Source organism: Heptranchias perlo, chromosome 2, assembly GCF_035084215.1.
Source record: "Heptranchias perlo isolate sHepPer1 chromosome 2, sHepPer1.hap1, whole genome shotgun sequence".
In the NCBI taxonomy this organism is placed as follows: Eukaryota; Metazoa; Chordata; class Chondrichthyes; order Hexanchiformes; family Hexanchidae; genus Heptranchias; species Heptranchias perlo.
Window position 1 is genome coordinate 110,573,744 of NC_090326.1, and position 25,350 is coordinate 110,599,093.

The 25,350-nt window shown below is 43.7% G+C and overlaps 1 protein-coding gene across 3 annotated transcripts in view; it reads left to right on the top strand.

The window, feature by feature from the left end:
• tpk1 (thiamin pyrophosphokinase 1) overlaps window positions 1-25,350 on the top strand; it is a 313,195-nt gene that overhangs the window by 56,539 nt on the left and 231,306 nt on the right. For all 3 annotated transcript variants that reach the window (XM_068005694.1, XM_068005703.1, XM_068005710.1), the window contains 2 exons: window positions 2,155-2,245; window positions 25,038-25,112. In XM_068005694.1, the coding sequence (XP_067861795.1) occupies window positions 2,194-2,245; window positions 25,038-25,112 (127 nt within the window). In that variant the 5' untranslated portion in view covers window positions 2,155-2,193. The remainder of the gene's footprint in view (window positions 1-2,154; window positions 2,246-25,037; window positions 25,113-25,350) is intronic.

Consider the following 25,350-nt stretch of genomic DNA (forward strand, 5'->3'; position numbering starts at 1 on the left):
GGTGAGCCGCCGCCTTGTAGTGCTGCATTCCATGCGGTGAAGATACTCGCACAGTGCTATTAGGTCGGGAGTTCCAGGCTTTTGACCCAGCAGTGATGGAAGAACAGTGCTATATGTCCAAGTCGGGATGGTGATCCCATGCACTTGCTGCCCTTGTCCTTCTCGGTGTTGGAGGTCACAGGTTTGGGAGGTGCGGTTGAAGAAGCCTTTGCGAGTTGCTGCGGTGCATCCTGTAGATAGTACACACTGCAGTCTTGGTGGATGGGCTGCAGATCAAGCAGAGTGCTTGATCGTGGGGGATTCGGCGATGGTAATGCTCTGGAATGTCAAGGGAAGATGATTCGACTTCTAACATTGAAGGAGGTTACAGACATAGGGAGGGGTGAGGGATTTGAACACGAGGATGAGAATTTTAGATTTGAGGAATTGGTGGACCGGGAGCCAATGTCGGTTACCGAGCAAAGGGGTGAATGGTGAGTGGGACTTGGTGCAAGTTAGGATATGGGCAGCAGTGTTTTGGATGAGCTCAAGTTTATGTAGGGTGGAAGATGGGAAGCCGGCTGGGAGAGCATTGGATTAGTCGAGTCTGGAGGTAACAAAAGCATGGATGAGGGTTTGAACAGCAGATGGGCTGAGGGTAGGGGCAGAGACAGGCAATGTTACGGAGGTGTAAATAGGCAGTCTTTGCATTGGAGAGGATATGGGGTTGGAAGCTCAGATCAGCATCAAATAGCTTGCTGAAGTTAAGAACAGTCTGGTTCAGCCTGAGACAGTGGCGAGGGACAGAGTTTTTGGCGGGGGCTGAAAAATAGCTTCGGTCTTCCCATTATTTAACTGGAGGACATTGTGGCTCATGGTCAAGTGGTATGAAAACACAGAGGCAGTGGAGGTTTGAGAGAGGAGGTGGTGAGGTCGAACTGGATGTTGTCATCGTGCATTTGGAACCTAACATCATGTTACTGGATGGTGTTGTCGAGGGGCAGCATGTAAATGAAAAATAGGAGGAGACCAAGGATAGATCCTTGAGGGACTCCAGATGATAGCTAACCAAGTTAACGAGAGCTAATGTACAAACTCAGGGTCATTCTATGAAAAGGCAATTGAATTGATAGCTTCAGGCATCTGAGCTGTGAGGGAAAGATGAAAAATCCTGGTATTATTTACTCTGGAGAAGAGTACGCTCAGGGAAGATATTAAATCAAGCATTCAAGATACTTAAGGGAATAGATCAATTGAACTTTGATAATATACTGGAGATTACCACAAGCTTTAGAACTAGAACCTTTCATTTTTGTACTCAATGATAGCATGAAGAATGCTCAGGTCAGATATAATGCTATGAGTAACGTGCAATATCGTGCTTTGCTAACCCTGCCTTAACCCCAGTTGCAGCACTCCTGCTATATGAGACTGAGGTTTTAATTTCCCATATTCTCTTTCCTTTTGGTCTGTCTAAGCCAGATTCCTAAATTTAGTGGTTGCTAGTTTTGTCTTATACAATCTGACCTGGAGTGTTTTCAGTTGCCAAAGTGAGGAAAACAGAAAATTCTTTGCTTCCCTTGCACTGTCAACCTCACCTCAGTGAACACATATTCTGACAAAAATAATGAAAGCTGTAAACCTGAAAGGAATGTATTAGTTTTACTTCAGTTTAACTTGTACTTGTTCCTAAGAAACAATGTAAACATACCAGGAGGAAAAGAAAAGTAAAAATATTGGGTAAGAAATTCTTCCTGTTAATTTTATCAAGAAGTGGGGATAAGGGACAATTAGGATTTCCTGATTTTAAATGCACACTGACTTTTTTGGTGGTGTCATTGATGGGGAGAATTTCAGGAGAAATGGAAACATCACAATTCCAGCATACAAATTCAAATACACCTAGTTTAGTTACAATACAATAGTTCAGGTCATATCTGTATTGCCACTGAATGCACTTGGCGAAATACATTATATTTGAACTGAGAGTGCTTGATGCTATAACTACATGGTGCAGGCTAACGTTTCTGAAGCATCGATTAACCCATGGCCTTGTTTAAGCAAAAACGTATATCAGTCACCAGTTCAGTATGGTTAAACGTTAGTGTTTAAAAATGTGGATTTTTGAAAGATTGTCCAGTGTGGTTGTCATTATTGTATTATGTTTTTGTTCAGTTGCAGAGTCATAGAGACAGAACTTCAAAGCCCGCATCAATGGCTGCTACAGATGATGTATTCATTCCTCTGGAGTGTTTGCTTCCTACAGGTACTTTTATTTTTCCTCTCTAACGGTGTAGCTATATGTTCGTTGGGCTATTTGCCATTCATGTGATGTTTTGATATATTGGGTGCATCTTTCAAGAGGCTATGGGCTTTACCCCTGGAGAAAAGAATATGGACACTTTGTGCCTGACGAAATCAGAGTACTGACGTGCTCACCATAGCAAACATTATGAAATCTGAATTATTTCTAAATGTGTGTATCCTGCAGTTTTTGCAAACTCAAAGAAAACTAATCCCATTTTGACTAATGGTTGCTAATAAAAGGTTGAAAGGTCATCAGTGGTAGAAGCTTATGCATCATATGAGCAGTTCTTGAGACCACCTTCATTAAAAAAAGAAAAATCACGTTGCTAAAACAATCATCATTATGTCATCCCCAGGTGATTTAAACTATATGCAATAAATATTAAATATACTGTCCTGAATTGCCTATTCTGTTCATGTTATAAATTGATCAGGTCATAATGCAAGAATGGGTGAGTGGATATAGTGAGGAATAAAAAGCACTAGTTTTATGCACTTGATCTTTTATTCTAATATATTTATCCTGTATTATCTAACACAACAGTGCTTTCCTGCTTTACTCTCCTTTTCTCTGTTAATTTATTTTTTTCTAGACAGACTTCTCAAAGATATAGAAGTTCTGCAATGCTTAGCACGTGGTATAATGTAAGTACATGGCCCAGATTTTGCACTGAGCGGCGAACAAACAGTGCCCGCCGCTCATTAAATTTAAACTTACCCACAAACTATCTATGACCTTTTGGGCGCCAACTTGCTGCAATGGGGAGCCGGAAAAAGTGTAGCGTCCCCTCCCGGGCATCTGTGAGCCATGTGAACGGGACAAGGAACTGTCTGTCCCCTCAACCAATCAGATTGAGGCATCCTTGACAAGCGGCGCAGAGAGAGAACCAGGAAGTGAAAGCTACAACTGTAAATTCAATGCAAAATCAGTTAGAGAAAGCGAAGTAAAGAGGGGGTAAGAAATATTGAATTAAAAGACAGAGATAAAAGAGACAGAAAGAAATAATAAAAATTTTACATTTTTTTAATATGTCCAACAATTAAAATTGGAATCAAGGAGATGTCAATTTTTAAAAGTACATTTTCAGCGCTAGAGAGGTTGTTTGGCAGTCATTAAAACTTACCACGTCGTTAAAAGTTAACTTAGAGCTAAAAAATGGAGTGTACCTTTTTCTGGAGACATTAGTTGGTTTCTAGCTGGGCAATGCAGCAACTGGTCCATTCATTTCACCGGCGAGCTGTCCTTCCCGCGCAGTTTTCGGAGGAGCAGGACCAACTTCTGGATTTGCGCGTTTGACTGCACATGTGCGCTCGCCAGAAGTTGCTCTTCCAGTTGCCCTGAGATAATGGTGAGCCCTGCTAGCCTCGCCATAATTTTAAGAGCAAATTCCTGGCCTATGTTTTTCATTATGTTCAGCATCCAAACTACTTGTAAAGGCACTGTCTGTTGCTACTTTCTTTTCTGTTTGTATATAATCGTAACAGATACTCCAGACTTGATTTCCAGAAGAGAAATTTCACTTTCATTTTAAATACTCCCAGCTTTGAAAAATTGGAAGGAATATTTGAATCTGTTAAGTTGGAACTTAGCAATGTAATTTCTAATCACTTTTTAAAAATAGTAATTCTTAATTAGCCGGCCAGTGGAGTACTGTACAGATACACTAGAATTTGGGTAGGCTGAATTGGGGAATGGTGATAGTTATGGATAGTATATTCAGAAACAGTGTGTTATAAATGTGTAAGATGAAGTCCCTGCTGAGGCTGTGGAGCATTGGAAAAAATGTTTAATGACTGAGAATAATGCATTTTGGGAGGTTTATACTACTCAGGGATCAAGAAGGAGAGCAAGCAACCTATTCCTCGGTATGTATTTGAGCCATCTGGAAGTGCAAAACAGTAGTCTGCTGTCTCATTGTTCATTTTAGATCAAGAAATTGCTGTATGAGAAATTGTGATGGCACAAACTGGTGTCTTATTACTCCAGAGGAGAGTGCCCATTACCCTGATATTGTACTGCTTTTATTTGAAATTGTCTGGCAACGTAATTGACAAGATACAGATGCCATTAAGCCCCTTGCACATATCTTTATGATCTGAAACCTTAAAATAGCAACTTAATTGGATTTTACTGTGTGGGTGTGACTTGTATACCAGCTCTTATGGTAAGAATTTTACGAATGATTTGAATGTTTTCTGAAAGTACAATAACTGGATATGTAATCTAACTGATAATTTGCTGGCCGTACCCATATCTTAATATCAGACAATGAAAGGAAAATATTGAATTAAAAGATGAATTCTATAAAACTAGTACAAAGTATCATAATATCATAGTATGTATAGCACAGGAGGAGGTTGTTCGGCCCATTGTGCCTGTGCCGGCTCTTTGAAAGAGCTATCCAATTAGTCCCATTCCCCTGCTTTTTCTCCATAGCCTTGTAATTCTTTTCCTTTCAAGTATTTATCCAATTCCCTTTTGAAAGTTACCATTGAATCCACTTCCAACATCGTTTTAGGCAGTGCATTCCAGATCATTACAACTTGCTGCGTAAAAAAAAATGTTTCCTCATGTCGCCTCTGGCTCTTTTGCTGATCACCTTAAATCTGTGTCCTCTGGTTACCAATCCTTCTCTCCGCAAGCGTGATCCTGACCTTCTGGCCGCATGCCATTTTAATTCTCCGTCCCACTCCCACTCTGACCTCTCTGTCTTCGGCCTCTTACATTGTTCCAATGAAGCTCATCCGAATCACGAGGAACAGCATCTCATCTTTCAATTAGGCACTTTACAACCTTCCAGACTCAACATTGATTTCAATAACTTCAGATCAGAACCACTGCTCCCATTTTGTCGGTCAGAAGGTGCTGATAATGGTTTTGCTGTTTCCATTTACAGCTTCTCCAGACCCATTTTTGTTTCTTTACTTGTCCCATTACCACCCTCTTGCCATGCACCATCATTTGTCATTTTATCACTCCTGCCCTCCACCCTATCAGAGACCTTCTTGTTCTTTCCTCCCCTCTCCTTCCCCCCCCTGCCCTACCTTTGTCTGTACTTGCTTAAAGACTGTTTAAATCTTCTTCTACTTCCAGTTCTGACGAAAGGTCATTTGACCTGAAACATTAACTCTGTTTCTTTCTTTGCAGATGCTGCCTAACTTGCTGAGTATTTCTAGCATTTTATGTTTTTATTTCAGGAATTCCTTCCCCTCTTTGCACTTTACACTGTTACTGTCCCAGTCTATATTAGGATAATTCAAGTCCCCCATTATCACTATTCCAGAGTTCTTGCATCTTTCTGTAATTTTCTTGCAAATTTTCTCCTCTATCTCCTTCCCACTATTTAGTGGCCGACAGTATACACCCAGTAGTGTAATAGCTCCTCTATTGTTCCTCAATTCTAACCAAATAGATTCTGTCTTTGACCCCTCAACTACATGATCCCGGTCCAGTGCCATAATCGTTCCTTTGATCAGTGCTGCCACCACCTCTCCTTTCTTTCCTTTCCTATCTTTCCTGAATACCTTGTAGCCAGGAATATTAAGTACCCAATCCTCCCCTTCTTTGAGCCAGGTCTCTGTTACTGCCACCATATTAAAGTCCCATGTGGTGACTTGAGCCTGCAACTTGCCAACCTTATTTACCACGCTACGTATGTTTACACACATGCACTCTAAGCTCATTTTAGATTGCCTTGCATTTGCCCTCTGCCTGAACCCTCCTGTTTCTAAACTATTTTTTACTCTAATGCTACCTGTCCCTCCCAGTCCTCAGTGCACGTTGTTTCTCTTCTCTAATGTTTCCTCACGGTGCCCATCCCCCTGCCAAATTCTGGTTCACTAATGTCCTTTAGGGAAGGAAACCTGCTGTCCTTACCCGGTCTGGCCTATATGTGACTCCAGACCCACAGCAATGTGGTTGATTCTTAATCGCCCTCTGAAATGGCTGGCAAGCTACTCAGTTGTACAATCTCACTACAAAAAGTCGTAAGAATAAAACCGGACGGACCATCCGGCATCGGACAACTAGGCACCGGACACGACAAAGGCAAACCAAGCCCAGTCAAACCTGCAAAGTCCTCCTCACTAACGTCTGGGAACTTGTGCCAAAATTGGGAGAGCTGTCCCACAGACTAGTCAAGCAACAGCCTGACTTAGCCATACTCACAGAAACATACCTTTCAGCCAACGCCCCAAGCTCTTCCATCACCATCCCTGGGTATGTCCTGTTGCACCGGCAGGATAGACCCACCAGAGGTGGCAGTACACTGGTGTACAGTCAGGAGGGAGTTGGCCCTGGGAGTCCTCAACATTGACTCTGAACCCCATGAAATCTCATGGCTTCAGGTCAAACATGGGCAAGGAAACCTTCTGCTGATTACTGCCTTCCCTCAGCTGATGAACCAGTCCTCCTCCATGATGAGCACCACTTGGAGGAAGCACTGAGGGTAGCAAGGGCACAGAATGTACTCTGGGTGGAGGACTTTAATGTCCATCACCAAGAGTGGCTCAGTAGCACCACTACTGACCGAGCTGGCCGAGACCTGAAGGACATAGCTGCCAGACTGGGCCTGCGGCAGGTGGTGAGCGAACCAACACGAGGGAAAAACCTACTTGACCTCGTCCTTACCAATCTACCTGTCGCAGATGCCTCTGTCCACGACAGTATTGGTAGGAGACACCACCGCACAGTCCTTGTGGCGATGAAGTCCTGTCTTCACCCTGAGGACACCATCCAACGTGTTGTGTGGCACTACCACCGTACTAAATGGGATAGATTCAGAACAGATCTAGCAGCTCAAAACTGGGCATCCATGAGGTGGTGTGGGCCATCAGCAGCAGCAGAATTGTATTCCAGCACAATCTGTAACCTCATGGCCCGGCATATTCCTCACTCTACCATTACCAACAAGCCAGGGAATCATCTCTGGTTCAATGAGGAATGTGGAACAGCACCAGGCGTACCTAAAAATGAGGTGCCACCTGGTGAAGCTAAAACTCAGGACTATATGCATGCTAAACAGCAGAAGCAACATGCTATAGACAGAGCTAAGCGATTCCACAACCAATCCATCAGATCAAAACTCTGCAGTCCTGCCACATCCACTCGTGAATGGTGGTGGACAATTAAACAACTAACGAGAGGAGGAGGCTTTGTGAACATCCCCATCCTCAATAATGGCGGGTCCAGCACGTGAGTGCAAAAGACAAGGCTGAAACGTTTGCAACTATCTTCAACCACAAGTGCCAAGTGGATGATCCATCTCGGCCTTCTCCCGATAGCCCCACCATCACAGAAGCCAGTCTTCAGCCAATTCAATTCACTCCAAGTGATATCGAGAAACGGCTGAGTGCACTGGATACAGCAAAGTCAATGGGCTGTAACAACATCCTGGCTGTAGTACTGAAGTCTTGTGCTCCAGAACTAGCTGTGCCTCTAGCCAAACTGCCCCAAAGTGGCAAGTAACATTTGGACCAGACAAGTGCCAGGCAATGACCATCTCCAACAAGAGAGAATCTAACCACTTCCCGTTGACATCCATCGGCAATATCATTGCCGAATCCTCCACAATCAACATCCTGGGGGGTCACCATTGACCAGAAACTTAACTGGACCAGCCATACAAATACTGTGGCTACAAGAGCAGGTCGGAGGCTGGGTATTCTGCAGCAAGTGACTCCCCAAAGCCTTTCTACCATCTACCAGGCACAAGTCAGGAGTGTGATGGAATACTCTCCACTTGCCTGGATGAGTGCAGCTCCAACAACACTCAAGAAGCTCGACACCATCCAGGATAAAGCAGCCCGCTTGATTGGCACCCCATCCACCACCCTAAACATTCACTCCCTTCACCACCGGCGCACTGTGGCTACAGTGTGTACCATCCACAGGATGCACTGCAGCAACTCGCCAAGGCTTCTTCGACAGCACCTCCCAAACCCACGACCTCTACCACCTAGAAGGACAAGAGCAGCAGGCACATGGGAACAACACCATCTGCACGTTCCCCTCCAAGTCACACACCATCCCGACTTGGAAATATATCGTCGTTCCTTCATTGTCGCTGGGTCAAAATCCTGGAACTCCCTTCCTAACAGCACTGTGGGAGAACCTTCACCACATGGACTGCAGCGGTTCAAGAGGGTGGCTCACCACCACCTTCTCAAGGGCAGTTAGGGATGGGCAATAAATGCTGGCCTTGCCAGCAACGCCCACATCCCATGAACGAATAAAAAAAAAAAGTACAGCTACAACACTGGCATATACCCGACAATGTGGAAAATTGCCCGGGTATGTCCTGTCCACAAAAAGCAGGACAAATCCAATCCGGCCAATTAACACCCCATCAGTCTACTCTCAATCATCAGCAGAGTTACGGATGGTGTCGTCGACAGTGCTATCAAGCGGCACTTACTCACCAATAACCTGTTCACTGATGCTCAGTTTGGGTTCCTCCACGATCACTTGGCTCCAGACCTCATTACAGCCTTGGTCCAAACCTTGGCAAAAGAGCTGAATTCCAGAGGTGAGGTGAGAGTGACTGCCCTTGACATCAAGGCAGCATTTGACCGAGTGTGGCACCAAGGAGCCCTGGCATTTTGAAATCAATGGGAATCAGGGGGAAAACTCTCCAGTGGCTGGAGTCATACAGAGCACAAAGGAAGATGGTAGTGGTTGTTGGAGGCCAATCATCTCAGCCCCAGGACATTGCTGCAGGAGTTCTTCAGGGTAGTGTCCTCGGCCCAACCATCTTCAGCTGCTTCATCAATGACCTTCCCTCCATCATAAGGTCAGAAATGGGGATGTTTGCTGATGATTCCACTGTGTTCAGTTCCATTCACAACCCCTCAGATAATGAAGCAGTCCGTGCCTGCGTGCAGCAAGACCTGGACAACATCCAGGCTTGGGCTGATAAGTGGCAAGTAACATTTGCGCCAGGCAATGACTATCTCCAACAAGAGAGAGTCTAACCACCTCCTCTTGACATTCAACAGCATTACCATCGTCGAATCCCTCACCATCAACATCCTGGGGGGTCACCATTGACCAGAAACTTATCTGGACCAGCCACATAAATACTGTGACTACAAGAGCGGATCAGAGGCAGGGTATTCTGCGGTGAATGACTCACCACCTGACTCCCCAAAGCCTTTCCACCGTCTACAAGGCACAAGTCAGGAGTGTGATGGAATACTCTCCACTTGCCTGGATGAGTGCAGCTCCAACATCACTCAAGAAGCTTGACACCATCCAGGACAAAGCAGCTCGCTTGATTGGTACCCCATCCACCACCCTAAACATTCACTCCCTTCACCACCGGTGCACCGTGGCTGCAGTGTGTTCCATCTACAGGATGCACTGCAGCAACTCGCCAAGGCTTCTTTGACAGCCCTGGTTGTCTTGCGATGTTAGCTGCACTTACTTCAACTTTTTTTTAGCTTTAAGGCGATTTACCGTTTATCCAACGCTAAAAAACTTACCACTAAAAAACACTAACCACTAAAGACACTAACCATGACAAACAATTACCACTAAAAATACTAACCAATGAACTAAATACTTATTGAATTATAATGCAGCGTTTCTATTTTTTACATTCCAGCTGGAAAGACACCTTTTTGTTTTATTGTTACCTAGATAATGAAATTGTAACATGAACAGAACATAGAATTTTAGGCAGGGATTTTAATGTTTATTGCACATGATCTAAATCATCTGAGGATGGCTTGAAGATGATTACTTCTGGAACACAATTTTGTTAGTTTAATGAAGATGGTCTAAAATATAACAAGCTTTCTACTCATGATAAGCTGCTACCACTGGTATGAAAAAATGTTGACCCCAACCTTGCTCTGAATTGTGTCAGTAAAGATGAGAACTGTATTTTGAAACCATTTTCCCTCAGATTCTAGTCTGAATTCTCATTTGGAATTTCAAAAATAGATTTTAAGAAGTACTAATCAGTTTTATTTTATTGTTTCAAATGTTATTGCTGCAACAGCCATCTCCACTTATCTAGCATAGTATATCCTCTGACAACTGAATTGATCCAACGTGGGTATATTTGAATGAATTCAATGGGTCTGAACTGACCCAATTCAAATCAATTTGGATTTAGAAATTACTTTGAAGAGCTCCTCTGATGCTTCACTGGAAAATTCACTGGCTGATGTGGTACTGAGATCTCTGGACCGGGAAGATCCCAGATTTAAACCTTAACTTTTGCTGATTAAGTTGATGTCAGCTGTGACAGTGGTGGGAGCACACATTTAGCCTCATGATCTCTGGGCTATACAGTAGCAAAAATAGGTCAGTATTCCCAATCCTGAGCACAATCCAATCACTCCTGCTGGGAGTGCGCGTGGAAGTGGAGTGTGGAGAGGGTTTGGCCTAACCATTTAGCCCTGTGCTTGATAACCCACTTGTTGAAATGCACTTTTTTAAAAAAAATGGTTATTTAGGCAAGTTAATAGTTACTTCTTTGTTTTTAAAAAAAAATCTGGTATGAATACAACATTTAGAGGCTTTAAAATATTTTGTACCTTGTGCCTGGACTGAACTGCTTTACTTGTGAATTTTTTTTTAGTAAACTAATAGGACACCTTATGTAAAAATGTAAAAAGTGAAGTTTTTGGTTGTCATAAAACTAATAGAAAGCACATCAGTACACACATCCTGCGTTCTCTTATTAAATGTCATATGTTACCCAGTGCATAAATAGTCTTGTCTTGATACTCTGAATTGCTGCCTGTGAAATTGTAGTTTTAATAATAAATCTGTCAAAATGCTGGCAACAGTGACCAACCTCCACTGGCTTTAGTGCATTACTTGAGTTTAAACACCAACAGAAAGTCAACTAGGACGAGTAATTTTTCTGTGAAGGTTTGTTCTAATAAAGTGTGCCTGGACTATGGAAATTAGTAATTGAATGGGAATCCTCGATGAGCATTATATTTAAATACTTTTTCGGAGAGCGTGATGTGCTCGCAGACATGTTTCTCAGAAACGACAGCATTTTTCACTTTATGTATATAGAACTGCATAAAGCGGTATTAAATTTTACTATCTGTTAAAAGCTTTTTATGCAGATACAATATTTATTTACAATCTTAAAAATTGGTGCACTGTCATGTTACCCAAGATGTAATCAGGTGAGACATTTTTATAATTAGTGTACTTATGCATAATTTAATATACATTAGCAAATTATGTGTTAGGAGGAGATGCTTACTTAATGTAGAAATGTAGCTGGTTAAAAACTGTTTCAATGCTTTTAGTTACAGAATGTTCTAATTTAATTAAATTCTGATTAGAATTAGACTTCCTGAGCACAATTGGTATTTGTGTTTTTACTTGTGATTGAATACTTTTTCCCTGGGTACAATAACTCTAGGTTGTTGACACAGTGCAACAGGGAGTGTTGTTGGGAGTAAAAACAGAAAGTGCTGGAAATAGTCAGAAGGTCAGGCAGCATCTGTGGAGAGAGAAACTGAGATAACGTTTCAGGTCAAAGACCTTTTGTCAGAACTGGAAGAAGCAAAGATTTAACTTTTTAAGCAAATACAGAGCCACGGAAGGGGCTAGGAGGAAAGAAATAAAGGGAAGGTCTGTGATAGGGTGGAGGGCAGGAGTGATTAAATGACAAAAGGGATGATGGTGCGAGGCAAGGAGGGTGGTAATGGGACAAGTTAAGAAACAGAAGATGGACCTAGAGGAGGTGCAAATGGCATTAGCAGAACCATTACCAACACCTGCTGTCTGAAAAAATGGGAGCAGTGGTTATGATCTGAAGTTATTGAAATCAGTGTTGAGTCCGGAAGGTTGTGAAGTCTAATCAAAAGATGAGGTGCTGTTCCTCGAACTTCCATTGAGCTTCATTGGAACAATGTAGGAGGCTGAGGTCAGAGTGGGAGTGGGACAGAGAATTAAAATGGCAAGCGACCAGAAACTCAGGGTCACGCTTCCAGACTGAACGGAGGTGTTCAGCAAAGCGATCACCCAATCTGATGTTGGGAGGTTGAGATTGAATATTTTTATTTAATGTTGTGTGTCGACTTGATTCTTTTGTAGAACTATTGAATTATATCCACCTTGAAAATTATGGACCAGCTTATCTATCAATGCTCATCTAAAATGCACAGATATCATAGAGAAGTCAGCATATTTAGAAACAGTAGGGTGTGTCCAGCACCAACCTGCAGGAATTATTGGGGGGTGTGGAGTGCATCTGATAAAGTCCCACCCATGAGACTTTACAAAGTTAGTGGCAAATTAGCTAGCTAATCATATTGGCATTAGGAAGGAGGAAGTGGTGATGAATGCTCTGAGGGGCTGGTGCTGATAGTCCCGTGGGGACTGTTCTGGGAGACAGTGCTGCCGATTGAGATAAGATGATGTAAAATAATGCATATCAGAACAAGAAACAGCAAATATGTACCTGATGGAAGGATGTTACTTAACAAAGTGGGTTCTAATTCTTGATCATTATTAGAACCTTGTATGGATCAGTACTGATGCTGCATTTGAAATATTGTGTGCATTTCTGGACTGATTGTCTCCAAAGGGACGTTGGTACACTAGAGAGGGCTCAAAGAAGAGCAGCGATGATGTTTATGGGTCTTGAGCATACTAAGTTATAAGGAAATGCTTAAAAGAGTTGAGATGATTGGCTAAAAAGATTGAAGGAAGTTCAAATGATCCATGTCTCTGAAATATTGGGAGGCATGGATATGTAATTCATGCTATTTCACTTGGGAATGTGACAATAGAAGTTTGAAATCCAGTGTCAGACCTTCTGACTTCTTAGCTATTTCCTCACGAGTGGGTGCCTTTGTGTTGCTTGCGCAAGTAAGATGCTGTGACATGGTTAGTGAGGAAGTGGAAGCAGTTGAGGCTGTGGTACCTGGGTGGTCATCATCATAGCCGGCCCCTTCCTCCAAGGCATCCCCAATGATATGATATGAAGAACTTGTTTAGTTACACGCACATAACATTCCCCATTAAGGGCATTGTAATACTTTGAGAAAGCACATAAAGCTGAGATTACCTATGATGAGTATTTCCCTGTTTTACCAAGCTTTTGTTGCCACTTTGCCTCCAACCTTGCCTTTTGCTGCAGGTTTTACTTTCTGCCTGCCCACATTGTGTAGTGCTCAACGTGCTATGTCTTCTACATGTGCGCTCAATGTTTTCAGCACTGCTGCTACACCGCCGGCTGTATTTCTTTGGTATTGGTTGTAGAGAATCTTTTCTTTTTGAGTGAGAGAAAGCCAAGTTAATGGCTTATGAATATCATAGACACTTTCCCCCATATAAGTGCACACACTACATGATGATTGATAATGAGATATAGAGGTGCATTGGCTATTTAAATTGAATGTCCTTGGCAGTCCAGCAGTAGCCCTTGTGGCAACAATATGAGTTGGAAGAGTGGTTTTGAGGAAAGACGGTGCTTCATTGTTAGCAGAAGTTACCCTTTGCAGAAGTGAGTCCCTTGACATTCAGATGCTGAGAGAGAAAGAGCATCAGGGTAATTTTAAAGTTTCAGCAGTGGAGTAAAGCGGGCAATATTGGATTGGGCAGGGTGTATTTAACAGGTGGCCTATCTGATGTCGCCTGTTTTACACCATTAATGAAAGTTTAAAAATTACACCCTTTGTGAGGTAAGGAGGTGAGTGAAGCCATTGTCTTCGGTCCCCGCCACAGACTCCATCCCTCTCCCTAGCCACTGTCTGAAGCTGAACCAGACCATTCGCAACCTTGGTATCCTATTTGACCCTGGGATAAGCTGCCAACCCCATATCCACTCCATCACCAAGACTGCCTACTTCCACCTCTGTAACATCGCCTGTCTCCGCTCCTGCCTCAGCTAATTTGCTGAAACGCTTATCCTGCTTTTGTCACCCCTGGTCTCAACTATTCCAATGGTCTCCAGGCCAGCCATCAACCTTGCACTTTCTGTAAACTTGAACTCATCCAAAACTCTGCTGCCTGTATCTTTATTCACACCTTGTCCCATTCACCTCGCTGACCTACATCGGCTCCCGGTCCGGCAATACCTCGATTTTAAAATTCTCATCCTTGTTTTCAAATCCCTCCATGGCCTTGCCCCTCCCTATGTCTGTAACCTCCTCCAGCCCTACAAACCGACAAGATCTCTGCACTCTTCCAATTCTGGCCTCTTGTGCATCCCTGATTTTCATTGCTCCACTGTTGACTGCCTAGGCTGTAAGCTCTGGAATTCCCTCCCTAAACGTCTCCGCCTCTCTACCTCTCTCTCCTCCTTTAAGATGCTCCTTAAAACCTACCTCTTTGACCAAGCTTTTGGTCACCTGTCCTAATACCTCCTTATGTGGCTCGGTCTCAAATTTTGTTTGGTAATGCTCCTGTGAAGCACCTTGGGATGTTTTACAATGTTAAAGCTGCTGTATAATTGCATGTTGTTATGAGTGGTAGAGGATGTATACTGACAAGAGTGTCCAGACTTACCTTAGCTATCCTTCTGAGGTCACTGAACCCCTACCAGCATTGTGTGGCAGTTTTTCAGGTGGTGTGGACAGGACTGACTGTATCTGCCACCTCACTCGATATAGCTTGCACCACCCTGTTATGGAGCTTTCTGCCCTCCATGTACAACAATCTTGCCCTTATGTCCCTGACTTCTGCCAAAAGAAGCTCAAGGGATGTGCCCCATAATTTGGAAGCCCTTCCAACTGCTGATGCATCCAAGGTTAGTGCTGAGTCGGCTATTGTTGCAGAAAATTGATGTTACCCTTCAACGAGCTGCATCCTATGTACTAAATGTCCCTTCCCGCCAGTAGTGGTAAACCTATCTGGTATGGTATTACGGCTCCAAATCTGCCCAGCATGGCAAATGAGGGCCTTGGGATAAAATTGCGACGGGTTAGCAGTGGATTCACATTGGCGAGTGATACTAGCTCTGCTGCTAACTCTCCAATTGGAGGGTCATCTCGGCCACTGTGTAATATGTACATCTTTCCTTTGTCCTCAGTTCATATTACAGCATTATTTGATTGAGAGAATTGAGCTGATTTACCCTCAATTTACTTCCCAACATATAATAATCACAGGCTCTTTAGATCATGAGAGTGCCTTATCTTGCCTTGCTATAGTGCGATGTATTAATTTCCTCCTTCATTTTTGTGAAGTGTAATACTTGCCCTTCAAGCCTCACCCTGACGAACCGAATTTGAAAATTCTTGCCATGTGGAGAACTGGAGACATAAATCCAATCTTGCCACTTCATGATGCTTCTGGTATATATTTTCTTGATATTTCACATTTATATTGCTGTGAATCGTTTTCTTTGTGTAGTTTAAAAGGAATTTCTCTTTTTGCAGTCAAATTTATTTTAAAATGAAGAAATATGATCATTAAGTGAATCTGTTTTAGTTGTGTCTTTTAGTGTAGAATCTAGTCATTAAATATTGCTCACTGCTACCAGATAGTTTTAGTTCCAATTCTAAGGCTAGATGTTGTCAAATCTTCTGATGGTTGGAATGAGTTTTTGGTTGTTTTCGGCTGTGCAATAACAGTGCCTTTTGTTTGCAGAATATTGCTTTTGAAGGGATAAAACATTGTGAATTTGTTTCATACTGGGAGAGAAATTACTAAGCTTAATGTGAAAGAGATGAATTTTAGACAGTCATTGAATTTGAGTCTTTCAGCATGAACTGTATGCTAATAAATGGCAATTATGCCCTATATGGCATAAACTTGGTGTTTCAGCATCAACGTATAGTTCATGCTGAAACCCAAGTAACACCATTAAGTTAATCAGCAGCGAGGAAAAGAAAACTCTCATTCTCTGTCCAAGGTGGAATCTTGTTTCTTTGGTTGTTATCAACATAATTTTTAAGAAGTTTTTTTTATCTTGCAGTCTTTCCTCACACTGCACATTGTTGCACAAAAGGGTTAGTGATTGCCCTAGTCCCAGGCATGCACCTGTTCCACTCCATAACCAGCTAACAGGTGTGTGAGATTGACTTAACATGGCCAGCAGCAAAATAACACCCACAAAGTAAATAGGATTTTAGACTTAGTCAAATTCCTGCCACTTGTGCATCTTTAATGGTTTATGCTGCAGACTTCAGACAGCAATGTGCATGTCTGTTTAAAACCTGCTGAATTGAAGTCAGTGGGAATCGGGGAAAATTCTCCAACGGCTGGAGTCATACCGAGCATAAAGGAAAATGGTAGTGGTTGTTGGAGGCCAATCATCTCAGCCCCAAGACATTGCTGCAGGAGTTCCTCAGAGCAGTGACCTCGGCCCAACCATCTTCAGCTGCTTCATCAATGACCTTCCCTCCATCATAAGGTCAGAAATGGGGATGTTCGCTGATGATTGCACAGTGTTCAGTTCCATTCGCAACCCCTCAGATAATGAAGCAGTCCGTGCCTCGCATGCAGCAAGACCTGGACAACATCCAAGCTTGGGCTGATAAGTGGCAAGTAACATTCGCGCCAGACAAGTGCCAGACAATGACCATCTCCAACAAGAGAGGCTGCAGTGTGTACCATCCACAGGATGCACTGCAGCAACTCGCCAAGGCTTCTCGACAGCACCTCCCAAACCCGCGACCTCTAACACCTGGAAGGACAAGAGCAGCAGGTACATGGGAACAACACCACCTGCACGTTCCCCTCCAAGTCACACACCATCCCGACTAGGAAATATATTGCCGTTACTTCATCATCGCTGGGTCAAAATCCTGGAACTCCCTTCCTAACAGCACTGTTGGAGAATCTTCACCACAAGGACTGCAGCGGTTCAAGGCGGCGGCTCACCACCACCTTCTCAAGGGCAATTAGGGATGGGCAATAAATGCGGGCCTCACCAGCGATGCCCAGATCGCATGAACAAATTTTTTTTAAAAGTGTCTAACTACCTCCCCTTGACAGTCAATGGCATTACCATCGTCGAATCCCCTACATCAACATCCTGGGGGGTCACCATTGACCAGAAACTTAACTGGACCAGCCACATAAATACTGTGGCTGCAAGAGCAGGTCAGAGGCTGGGTATTCTGTGGTGAGTGACTCACCACCTGACTCCCCAAAGCCTTTCCACCATCTACAAGGCACATGTCAGGAGTGTGATGGAATACTCTCCACTTGCCTGGATGAGTGCAGCTTCAACAACACTCAAGAAACTCGACACCATCTAGGACAAAGCAGCCCGCTTGATTGGCACCCCATCCACCACCCTAAACATTCACTCCCTCCACCACCAGTGCACCATGGCTGCAGTGTATACCATCTAGAGGATGCACTGCAGCAACTCGTCAGGACTTCTTCGACAGCACCTCCCAAACCCGCGACCCCTACCACTTAGAAGGACAAGGGCAGCAGGCACATGGGAACAACACCACCTGCACATTCCTTTCCAAGTCACACACCATCCTGACTTGGAAATATATCACCGTTCCTTCATCGTTGCTCAGTCAAAATCCTGGAACTCCCTTCCTAACAGCACTGTGGGAGAACCTTCACCACACGGACTGCAGCGGTTCAAGAAGGCGGCTCACCACCACCTTCTCAAGGGCAATTAGGGATGGGCAATAAATGCTGGCCTTGCCAGCGACGCCCCCATCCCATGAACGAATTTAAAAAAAACCTACACTGGTCCTGCCATTGGTAGGTTAGATGTCCCACTGCTTCTGGTCCTGTAACAAAACAGAAACAGAAATTAATAAAAAGTTGTTGAAATTGATGATTCTGCATTCTGCTATTTTTTGTGTATGAGGGCATTTACCCCGAGCGAGCGTGTGTCTGCTTTTCCTGCCAACGTCACCCAAGATTTTCTTCCCCATAATTAACTCCCTTCCCCCAGCACTGTGCATTTTGCACATTCAACAGATAGAGTGGACAGTGCACTCCAGTCTCCTGTCCATTTTGTGTTTGGTTAGCTGCCAGGAGGAACCCAGCAGAGACTTGCAATTCAATTTTTCTCTTCCTCTGTAGGCAACATGCAGGGCTTGTACTTGGTCTCCTCACACCAGCTTGGGGATTCAGTGCAAGACTGCATCCTGACACTCCATGGCTCAGCATTCTAGTGCACTGCATTGTTATGCCATTGTATTCAGCTGTTTTTTTTAAAGTGTTGATGGTGCTACCCTTTAAGCTAATTTTCCTTTTAAAGATAGCACTTAAGATGCAGAAACAAGCGTAATAAGTTTTTCCCTCCAATTTTCACCTTTCCATCCCTCCGTTTCTCCTGTGGTGAATCTGGTACTTTGAGTGAGCCAAGGTACTGATTAGGACCTGGATTTTATGCAGTATATCACAGATGAGCCTGACTTTAGTTCTCATGCAACATCCACGTGTACTTTCCAGCACTGGCCATCAGATAGCATTTGGAATTGTCATTTATTTTTTTTCTCCCTGTCTTGGATGTTGAGGCCAATTGTCGCACCTCATTGCTGCCCCGGGTGAGATCACCGAAGTCTTGGAATTGAACCTGGGGCCCAAGTATGGCTCTGACCTTGTTGAAGGGCCGCCAAAGGATGTTTAATCCTTCCACGTCTTGGAATTTTCTCCAAACATAAGTGGTTTAATCACTGCAGTTGTCAGGCATTACGGATCCAATTGGTCTCCTTCAGTGAATATTTAAAAGGTGTACATTTTGTAAACTTGGATTGAATAAATTCAAGCAGGGATGGTAGTGGTGGGGATTAGAATTGACATTGAAGCCAGTCAATCTAAACTAATGGTGCAAGGACTGTAATAATCTTTAAGGGCTAGGTTGCTGGGTGTGCATAACTCTTGGTTCATGTTTCGTCAAGTAAAAATGGAACGTTCCCAGTTCCCAGTTGAAAAGCCATAGGCCGAAAAATTTGAGTAGTGCCGGAAACCGGCGTGAAATGAATGGCGTGTTCGGTATGCGTGCCTGATGATGTAAGCAAGAGGCACTCGAGGCATTGGAGTGCGTGCCTCATTTGAATATGACTGGCGAGCTACCATTGCTACTCACGCTGTTCATTGGCAGCTCACTGGTGGGGTGGGGGGGGGGGGGGTGGGTGGTGCGGAAGCAGGATATCATGCAGCAGTGATGCCATTTAAAGGCAGCCCACGCATTTTAAAGAGGAGGTGCATTGCTATCAACTGAATGACAATTCAGGCTCGAAATAGCAAGAAGAGGTGCTGTAGCAAGGGCCCCCGATTTTCCGATGTCCTCGTAGAAGAGGCCAACAGGAGGAGGGAGCTGCTATTTCCTCCTGATAGCAGAAGGGACCCAGACAAGTTGCGAGGCATCAGTGGGCAGTAGTGGCAGAGCAGGTCAATGCAAAAAGCATTGCAGCCAGGACCTGGCTCACATCAGTGCACCTTAGTCTTGCAGGCACCAGCTGAGAAACTGACACCTTGCGAGCAGGGGAGTGGAACTAATTGGATAGCTCTTTCAAAGAGATGGCACAGGCACGATGGGCCGTATTTACCAGAGAGATTAACAAGGTGGGCAGGACATTAGAAGAGGAGATCAAAAAAGATTTAAAACCTTTAAAATAGAGAGAGAGGAGATAATTGATAAACTAATCAAACTTAGGGAGGATAAAACCCCTGGTCCGGATAGATTGCATCCATACATATTAAAAGAAGGTAAGAGACAACAGAGGCACTATTACAAATATATGTAAAAATTCTCTCGAAAAGGGAATAGTGCCAGAGGACTGGTGCTCATGTTATTCCTGTCATGCTAATGTTATTCCTATATTTTAAAAGGGAGCTAGAACAAGTCCAGGGAACTGTAGACCAGTTAGCTTAACATTGGTTGTAGGAAAGATAATGGAATCTTTACTCAAAGATGTAATAGAAAGACATCTAGAGAATGAAAATATAACAAAGAATAGTCAGCATGGATTTCAGAAGGGAAAGTCGTGCTTGACCAACCTTATTGAGTTCTTTTGAAGAAGTAACAGAAAGAGTAGACGAGGGTAATGTAGTAGATTAAGATATTTGGACTTTCAAAAGGCCTTCGATAAGGTATCACATTGTAGACTCATGACTAAGGTCAGAGCATGTGGAGTTAGAGGATGGGTAGCAGAATGGATAGCAAGTTGGCTGCAAAACAGAAAACAAAGTAGGGGTTAAGGTAGCTACTCAGACTGGCAAAAAGTGTTCCACAGGCATCAGTGCTGGGATCGCTGTTCACAATTTACATTAACGATTTGGATTTGAGAATCGGAAGTACAATCTCAAAATTTGCAGATGACCCCAAATTGGGGGCTGTAGTTAATACAAAGGAAAAATGTCAAAATTCAAGAGGACATTAATAAACTTGTAGAATGGGCGGGCAATTGACAAATGAATTTCAATATCAATAAGTGTGAGGTGATGCATTTTGGTAGGAAGATTAAGGAGGCCACATACCGCTTGGATAATAAGAGTCTAAATGGGATAGAGGAGCAAAGGAATCTCGGGGTACAGATACACAAATCACTAAAAGTAGCGGCACAGGTTAATAAGGCCATAAAAAAGGCAAATCAAGCATTAAGGTTCATTTCTAGAGGGATAGAATTGAAAAGCAGATAAGTTATGTTAAACCTGTGTTGAACCTTGATTGGACCACACTTGGAGCATTGTGCAGAGTTCTGGTCTCCATGTTCTAGAAAAGATATAGAGGCATTGGAGAAGGTACAAAAAAGAATCACAAGGATGATACCAGAACTGAAAGGATATCCTTACCAGGAAAGGCTGAATAGGCAGGGGCTCTTTTCTCTAGAAAAGAGAAGGCTGAGGTGTGACTTGATAGAGGTCTTTAAGATAATGATAGGGTAGATGTAGAGAAAATGTTTCCACTTGTAGGGGAGTCCTAAACTGGAGGTCATAAATATAAAATAGTCGCTAATAAATCCAGTAGGCAATTCAGGAGAAACCTCTTTACCCAAAGAGTGGTAAGAATGTGGAACGTGCTACCATATGGAGTAGTTAAGGCAAATAGCATAGATGCATTTAAGGGGAAGCTATATAAGCACATGAGGGAGAAAGGAATGGAAGGATATCTTGATAGGGTTAGATGAAGTAGAAAGAGAGGAGGCTCGTGTGGAGCATAAATGCCGGCACAGACCAGTTGGGCCGAATGGCCCGTTTCTGTGCTGTAATTTCGATGTAACTCCTGGGCTGTATGATTCCATGTGTAGTGTAGATGGTTAAGTAGAGGGATCTGCACTGCAAGATTCATTGTGCACAAGTACTCAGAAGCAAGGATGGGCATAGGACAGCACAGGTACAAGCTCGCTGAGGGCAAGACCACAGCATGGCCCTGCTGCAGAGGACACAGATGCTGACTTCAAGGACCCAGCATAGAGAAGACTGACGGCAGTGCACGACAAATGACTTAGTGCACTGGGCAGCCCACCAGAGACCATGCGCACGATGTTCGAGAGCATGGAGCAGTCCAGATCCAACTTTGTGGATTGTTCCAGCGGGATGTAGACAGTACAGTCAACCATGGAACATGCGGTCAGCTCGATAAACACTGCAGCAAGGCCTACAGTTTTGGAGCCTCTGATTCTAACAGCTTCCATGGAAGCTCAGACTGTTGTCATCTTGGCTCTGGGTTTCAGCATTCCATCTGGCTTTCAAAGCATGAAGGAGATCATGGAAAGGGGCTTCCAAGGCATCAGCTTATTCCTGGACTCTGTTCCCGCGCCGAGCAGTTAGTGTGCTGATGCTGAGTCCCAAGACAGTGACATTGACACCATGGGAGAGGCAGATGCTGTTCTCTCTCCAGAAGACAGCATGCCTGCCCCCCTGCCAGTCTCTGAACTGGTGCTCATTTTGGTCCCAGATAGCCAGCTGGGCCAGGCTGCCCCATCCGCACTCTCCACCTCCGAGATGCTGCACTCTGCAGCCAGGCCCTCTAAAGCCAGAGCTCCTTGAGGTCGCTCACCACGGCCATCTCAAGTGCTCTCAGTGGACTATCTGCAATGTTCCACCTCCCATGCTGTTGCCACTGGGAAACATCTCGTAGGAGCACCACAATAGGCAAACAAGTACAGAAGACGAGCAGTACGGGTGATGTTTAGTTTCCAAACTGCATTGTAAAGAATGGTGAAATTAACTGTTATTAAACAGTTTGCTGTTGTGCAGCATTTTCTTTGCATTGGTGTTGGTGTAAAAGATGAGGAAATTCATCAACTGGGTACGATAATAGGAAAGACTGTTGATGCATTGGGGAGGGATGATTTAGTGGAACCGTTCATGTGATCTGCTGTAGCCTCCTGACGTGGCTGCAGTGATCACAACTTCGCCCTGCTAAGGGAGTAGAGCATGCCGCAGATGATGATGATTCCAGAGACCCTCTTGGGGCTGGTCTGAAGGATCCCTCCAGGCAGTGGAACCTCTGTTTGAGAACGCCTATGGGTTGCTCACTCAGAACTCTTGTTGCGGTGTGGCTTTGATTGTAGCGCTCCTTAGTGTTTGTCCTTGGGTTCCTGATAGGATGAATGAACCAGATGGTCAGGGGATAGCCCTGGTCCCCAAGCAGCCAGCCTGATATCCGATGGCCTGCATGGAGAAGAGAATGGACTGAGGACAGGTGCAGGAAAAAGGCATCAGGACATCGGCCAGGAAACCAGACACAAATCTGCATTATCCACTGCCTGCGTTTTCATAGAGTGGAAGCGTTTCCTGTTCATACGCAGCATACAGGGCAATGTTTGTGCAATTGACAACTCACTGGACCTGTGGGAAGCCAGCAATTTGGGCAAAACCCAGAGCTCAATGCTCTTGTTTGGCAGTCTCCATGGGAAAGGTGATGAAATGGTTCTGCTTGCCGAAGAGTGCGTCGGTCACCTGCCTTATGAAGCAGTGCACTGCAAATGGACTTATATTACTGATATCACCTGTTGCTGCCTGGAATGACCCTGAGGCATGGAAATTGAGGGCTGTGTTGAGCTTTACAGCCACAGACAGTGCTGTACATACCCTGTTGCTGGGCTGCAGCTGTTGCTGCAACAGGTGACGTAGCTCAGTCACAGCCTCCCTGGTGAAGTGGAGGCACCGGATACACTGCTCCTTACTCAAGTTGAGATGCCACATTCTGTTGCGGAAGACCCACGTGGTATAAGGCCTCGTGCACCCTGCCCTTCTTTCTCTCCTTTACCAGCTGCTTCAGGCCTCTGCTGTCCTGCTTGCTGCTGCTGCTCCTCCCCCTCCTCCAGCTCCAATGGCAGATGCAGCAACACATCCATTTTTCAGCAATTTTTAGAGTTGTCCCGGGCAGCCAACTGTCGGGAGCGCTGTACGTTCCTACTCTGACAATGTGCTGCAGCTCCTGAAAGACACTTTCTGCAAGTTTTTTAAACAGCTATCTCAGCCAAAGCAGCCAACAAAATGCTTCCAACCCCACCAGAAGCCTAAAACAACTAAGCAGAGACTTACCTGAATGCAGCTGGGGATTCCTTTAAGTATCACTGACGCAGTCTGCTCCCACCAAGGATCACTGGGCAGGGTTAAGAATTGTTGAATTTGGCATTTCCACATTTCAATTTGGGAAAAAGGCCCTTCAATAGACGAAGGACCCTTATATAAATATTTTAATCCGTACAGCGCTCCCTACAGTTGGCTGCCCGGGACAACTCTAAAAATTGCTCAAACCATTTTGATGGTCGTTGAACTTCCAAGGGACATCAGGCGTGGGAGATCATGAATTCAAATTAATTCCCCCAATGCTCATTTTTTGCTGAAAAAATAGGTGTGATGTGGTTCAACTTCCCCTCCCCATAATTGTGAACCAGTATTACACAAGTTAAAAGCCTAGATAACCATCTAGATGTTTTACAAGTACATTGATGTGCCAGCCTTAATAGGGAGAATGGCATTTCTGCTAACTTTCAAAAATTTAATTTTCGTCAGAATATTTTTTAAAAGCCCTTGGCTCTATCCTTCTGTTAATGGCACATTTTATTGAAGAACAAAGTGTTGTTGTGAGCAAGAACTTACCTCTGTACTTCCAAGCACTTTTTTTTTAAAGGAAATCTAATCATAAATTTCACTTTTCTTTAGATTTTTACAACCTTTGAACGTGATATGCTTACTGATACAATCTGTTTGTTGTCTGGCCTCCTGAAGTAAAATTGCAGGAATGACAGTACACTAGCATACTTCCAAAAATGTTTGTATTATCAGGGTTGCAGTTTATTTGCTCCATTTCATGGACAAGTATTAGAACAGGGTATGCTGGAATAAGAGTTTTCACAGTGAAGTTTATCAGTTTACTATTGGCTCACCTAACGGAGTGCTTTAGATTTCTTTTGGGCATCAGAATCAATGTTTTACGATTCCCTTAGCTAATATCATCCCAGCAAGTCTGCTTCAATCGTTGCTTAACAATGTGGAAAGTGTAGTGCTATGTAAAGCATAAATATAAATAAATAAACTTGTGTTCTCCTTCGTCCTCACCCCTTTTTTAAGCCAAGTATGTAGGAACAAGTGTCATCCACATTACTTGTGTGTGTACTTTACATTTTGTTACTGGAATTAAGGTTTGGGTAGGGGGAGGTCGTCAACACTAACTGAAGCCAAGTGGAAATCATAATAATTGAGAGGAGTGGAGGAAAGAAAGAGAATTACAGCATTGCCAAAGGTAAAAGTATACCTCTGAATTAAAGAAAAAGTGGAAGAGAGGGAACATCCAGCTTGGAACAAAATTAAAAGTATAGGGTGGGTGATTTAAAAAGTAATTACTGTGGTATAGTTCCCTGGTTAATCTTGTCTTTTTTCATTTTAGGAAAACTGAAACACTCTCTGTTAATTCTCAATCAGCCAATGGACAGAGATCAATTTCAACGTCTGTGGAGCAAAGGTATGGTTTTGATAATTGCTAAAAAGTGCTTTGTAACTAGCTAATATAGCAGCTACCCAGTACCATAGTTGTACTTAGTGCAGTAGTGCAATGTTAATATGTGCTCAGCAACATCCTCCCCACCCCTTTGTAAAGGTTAATGATCAGAAACTTTGTGTCTGATCTATTTTACACTGCAGATTGATGTGGCTAGCATAACTATTTGTTATTTTCCGTCTTACGAGAGGGATTGTTAACT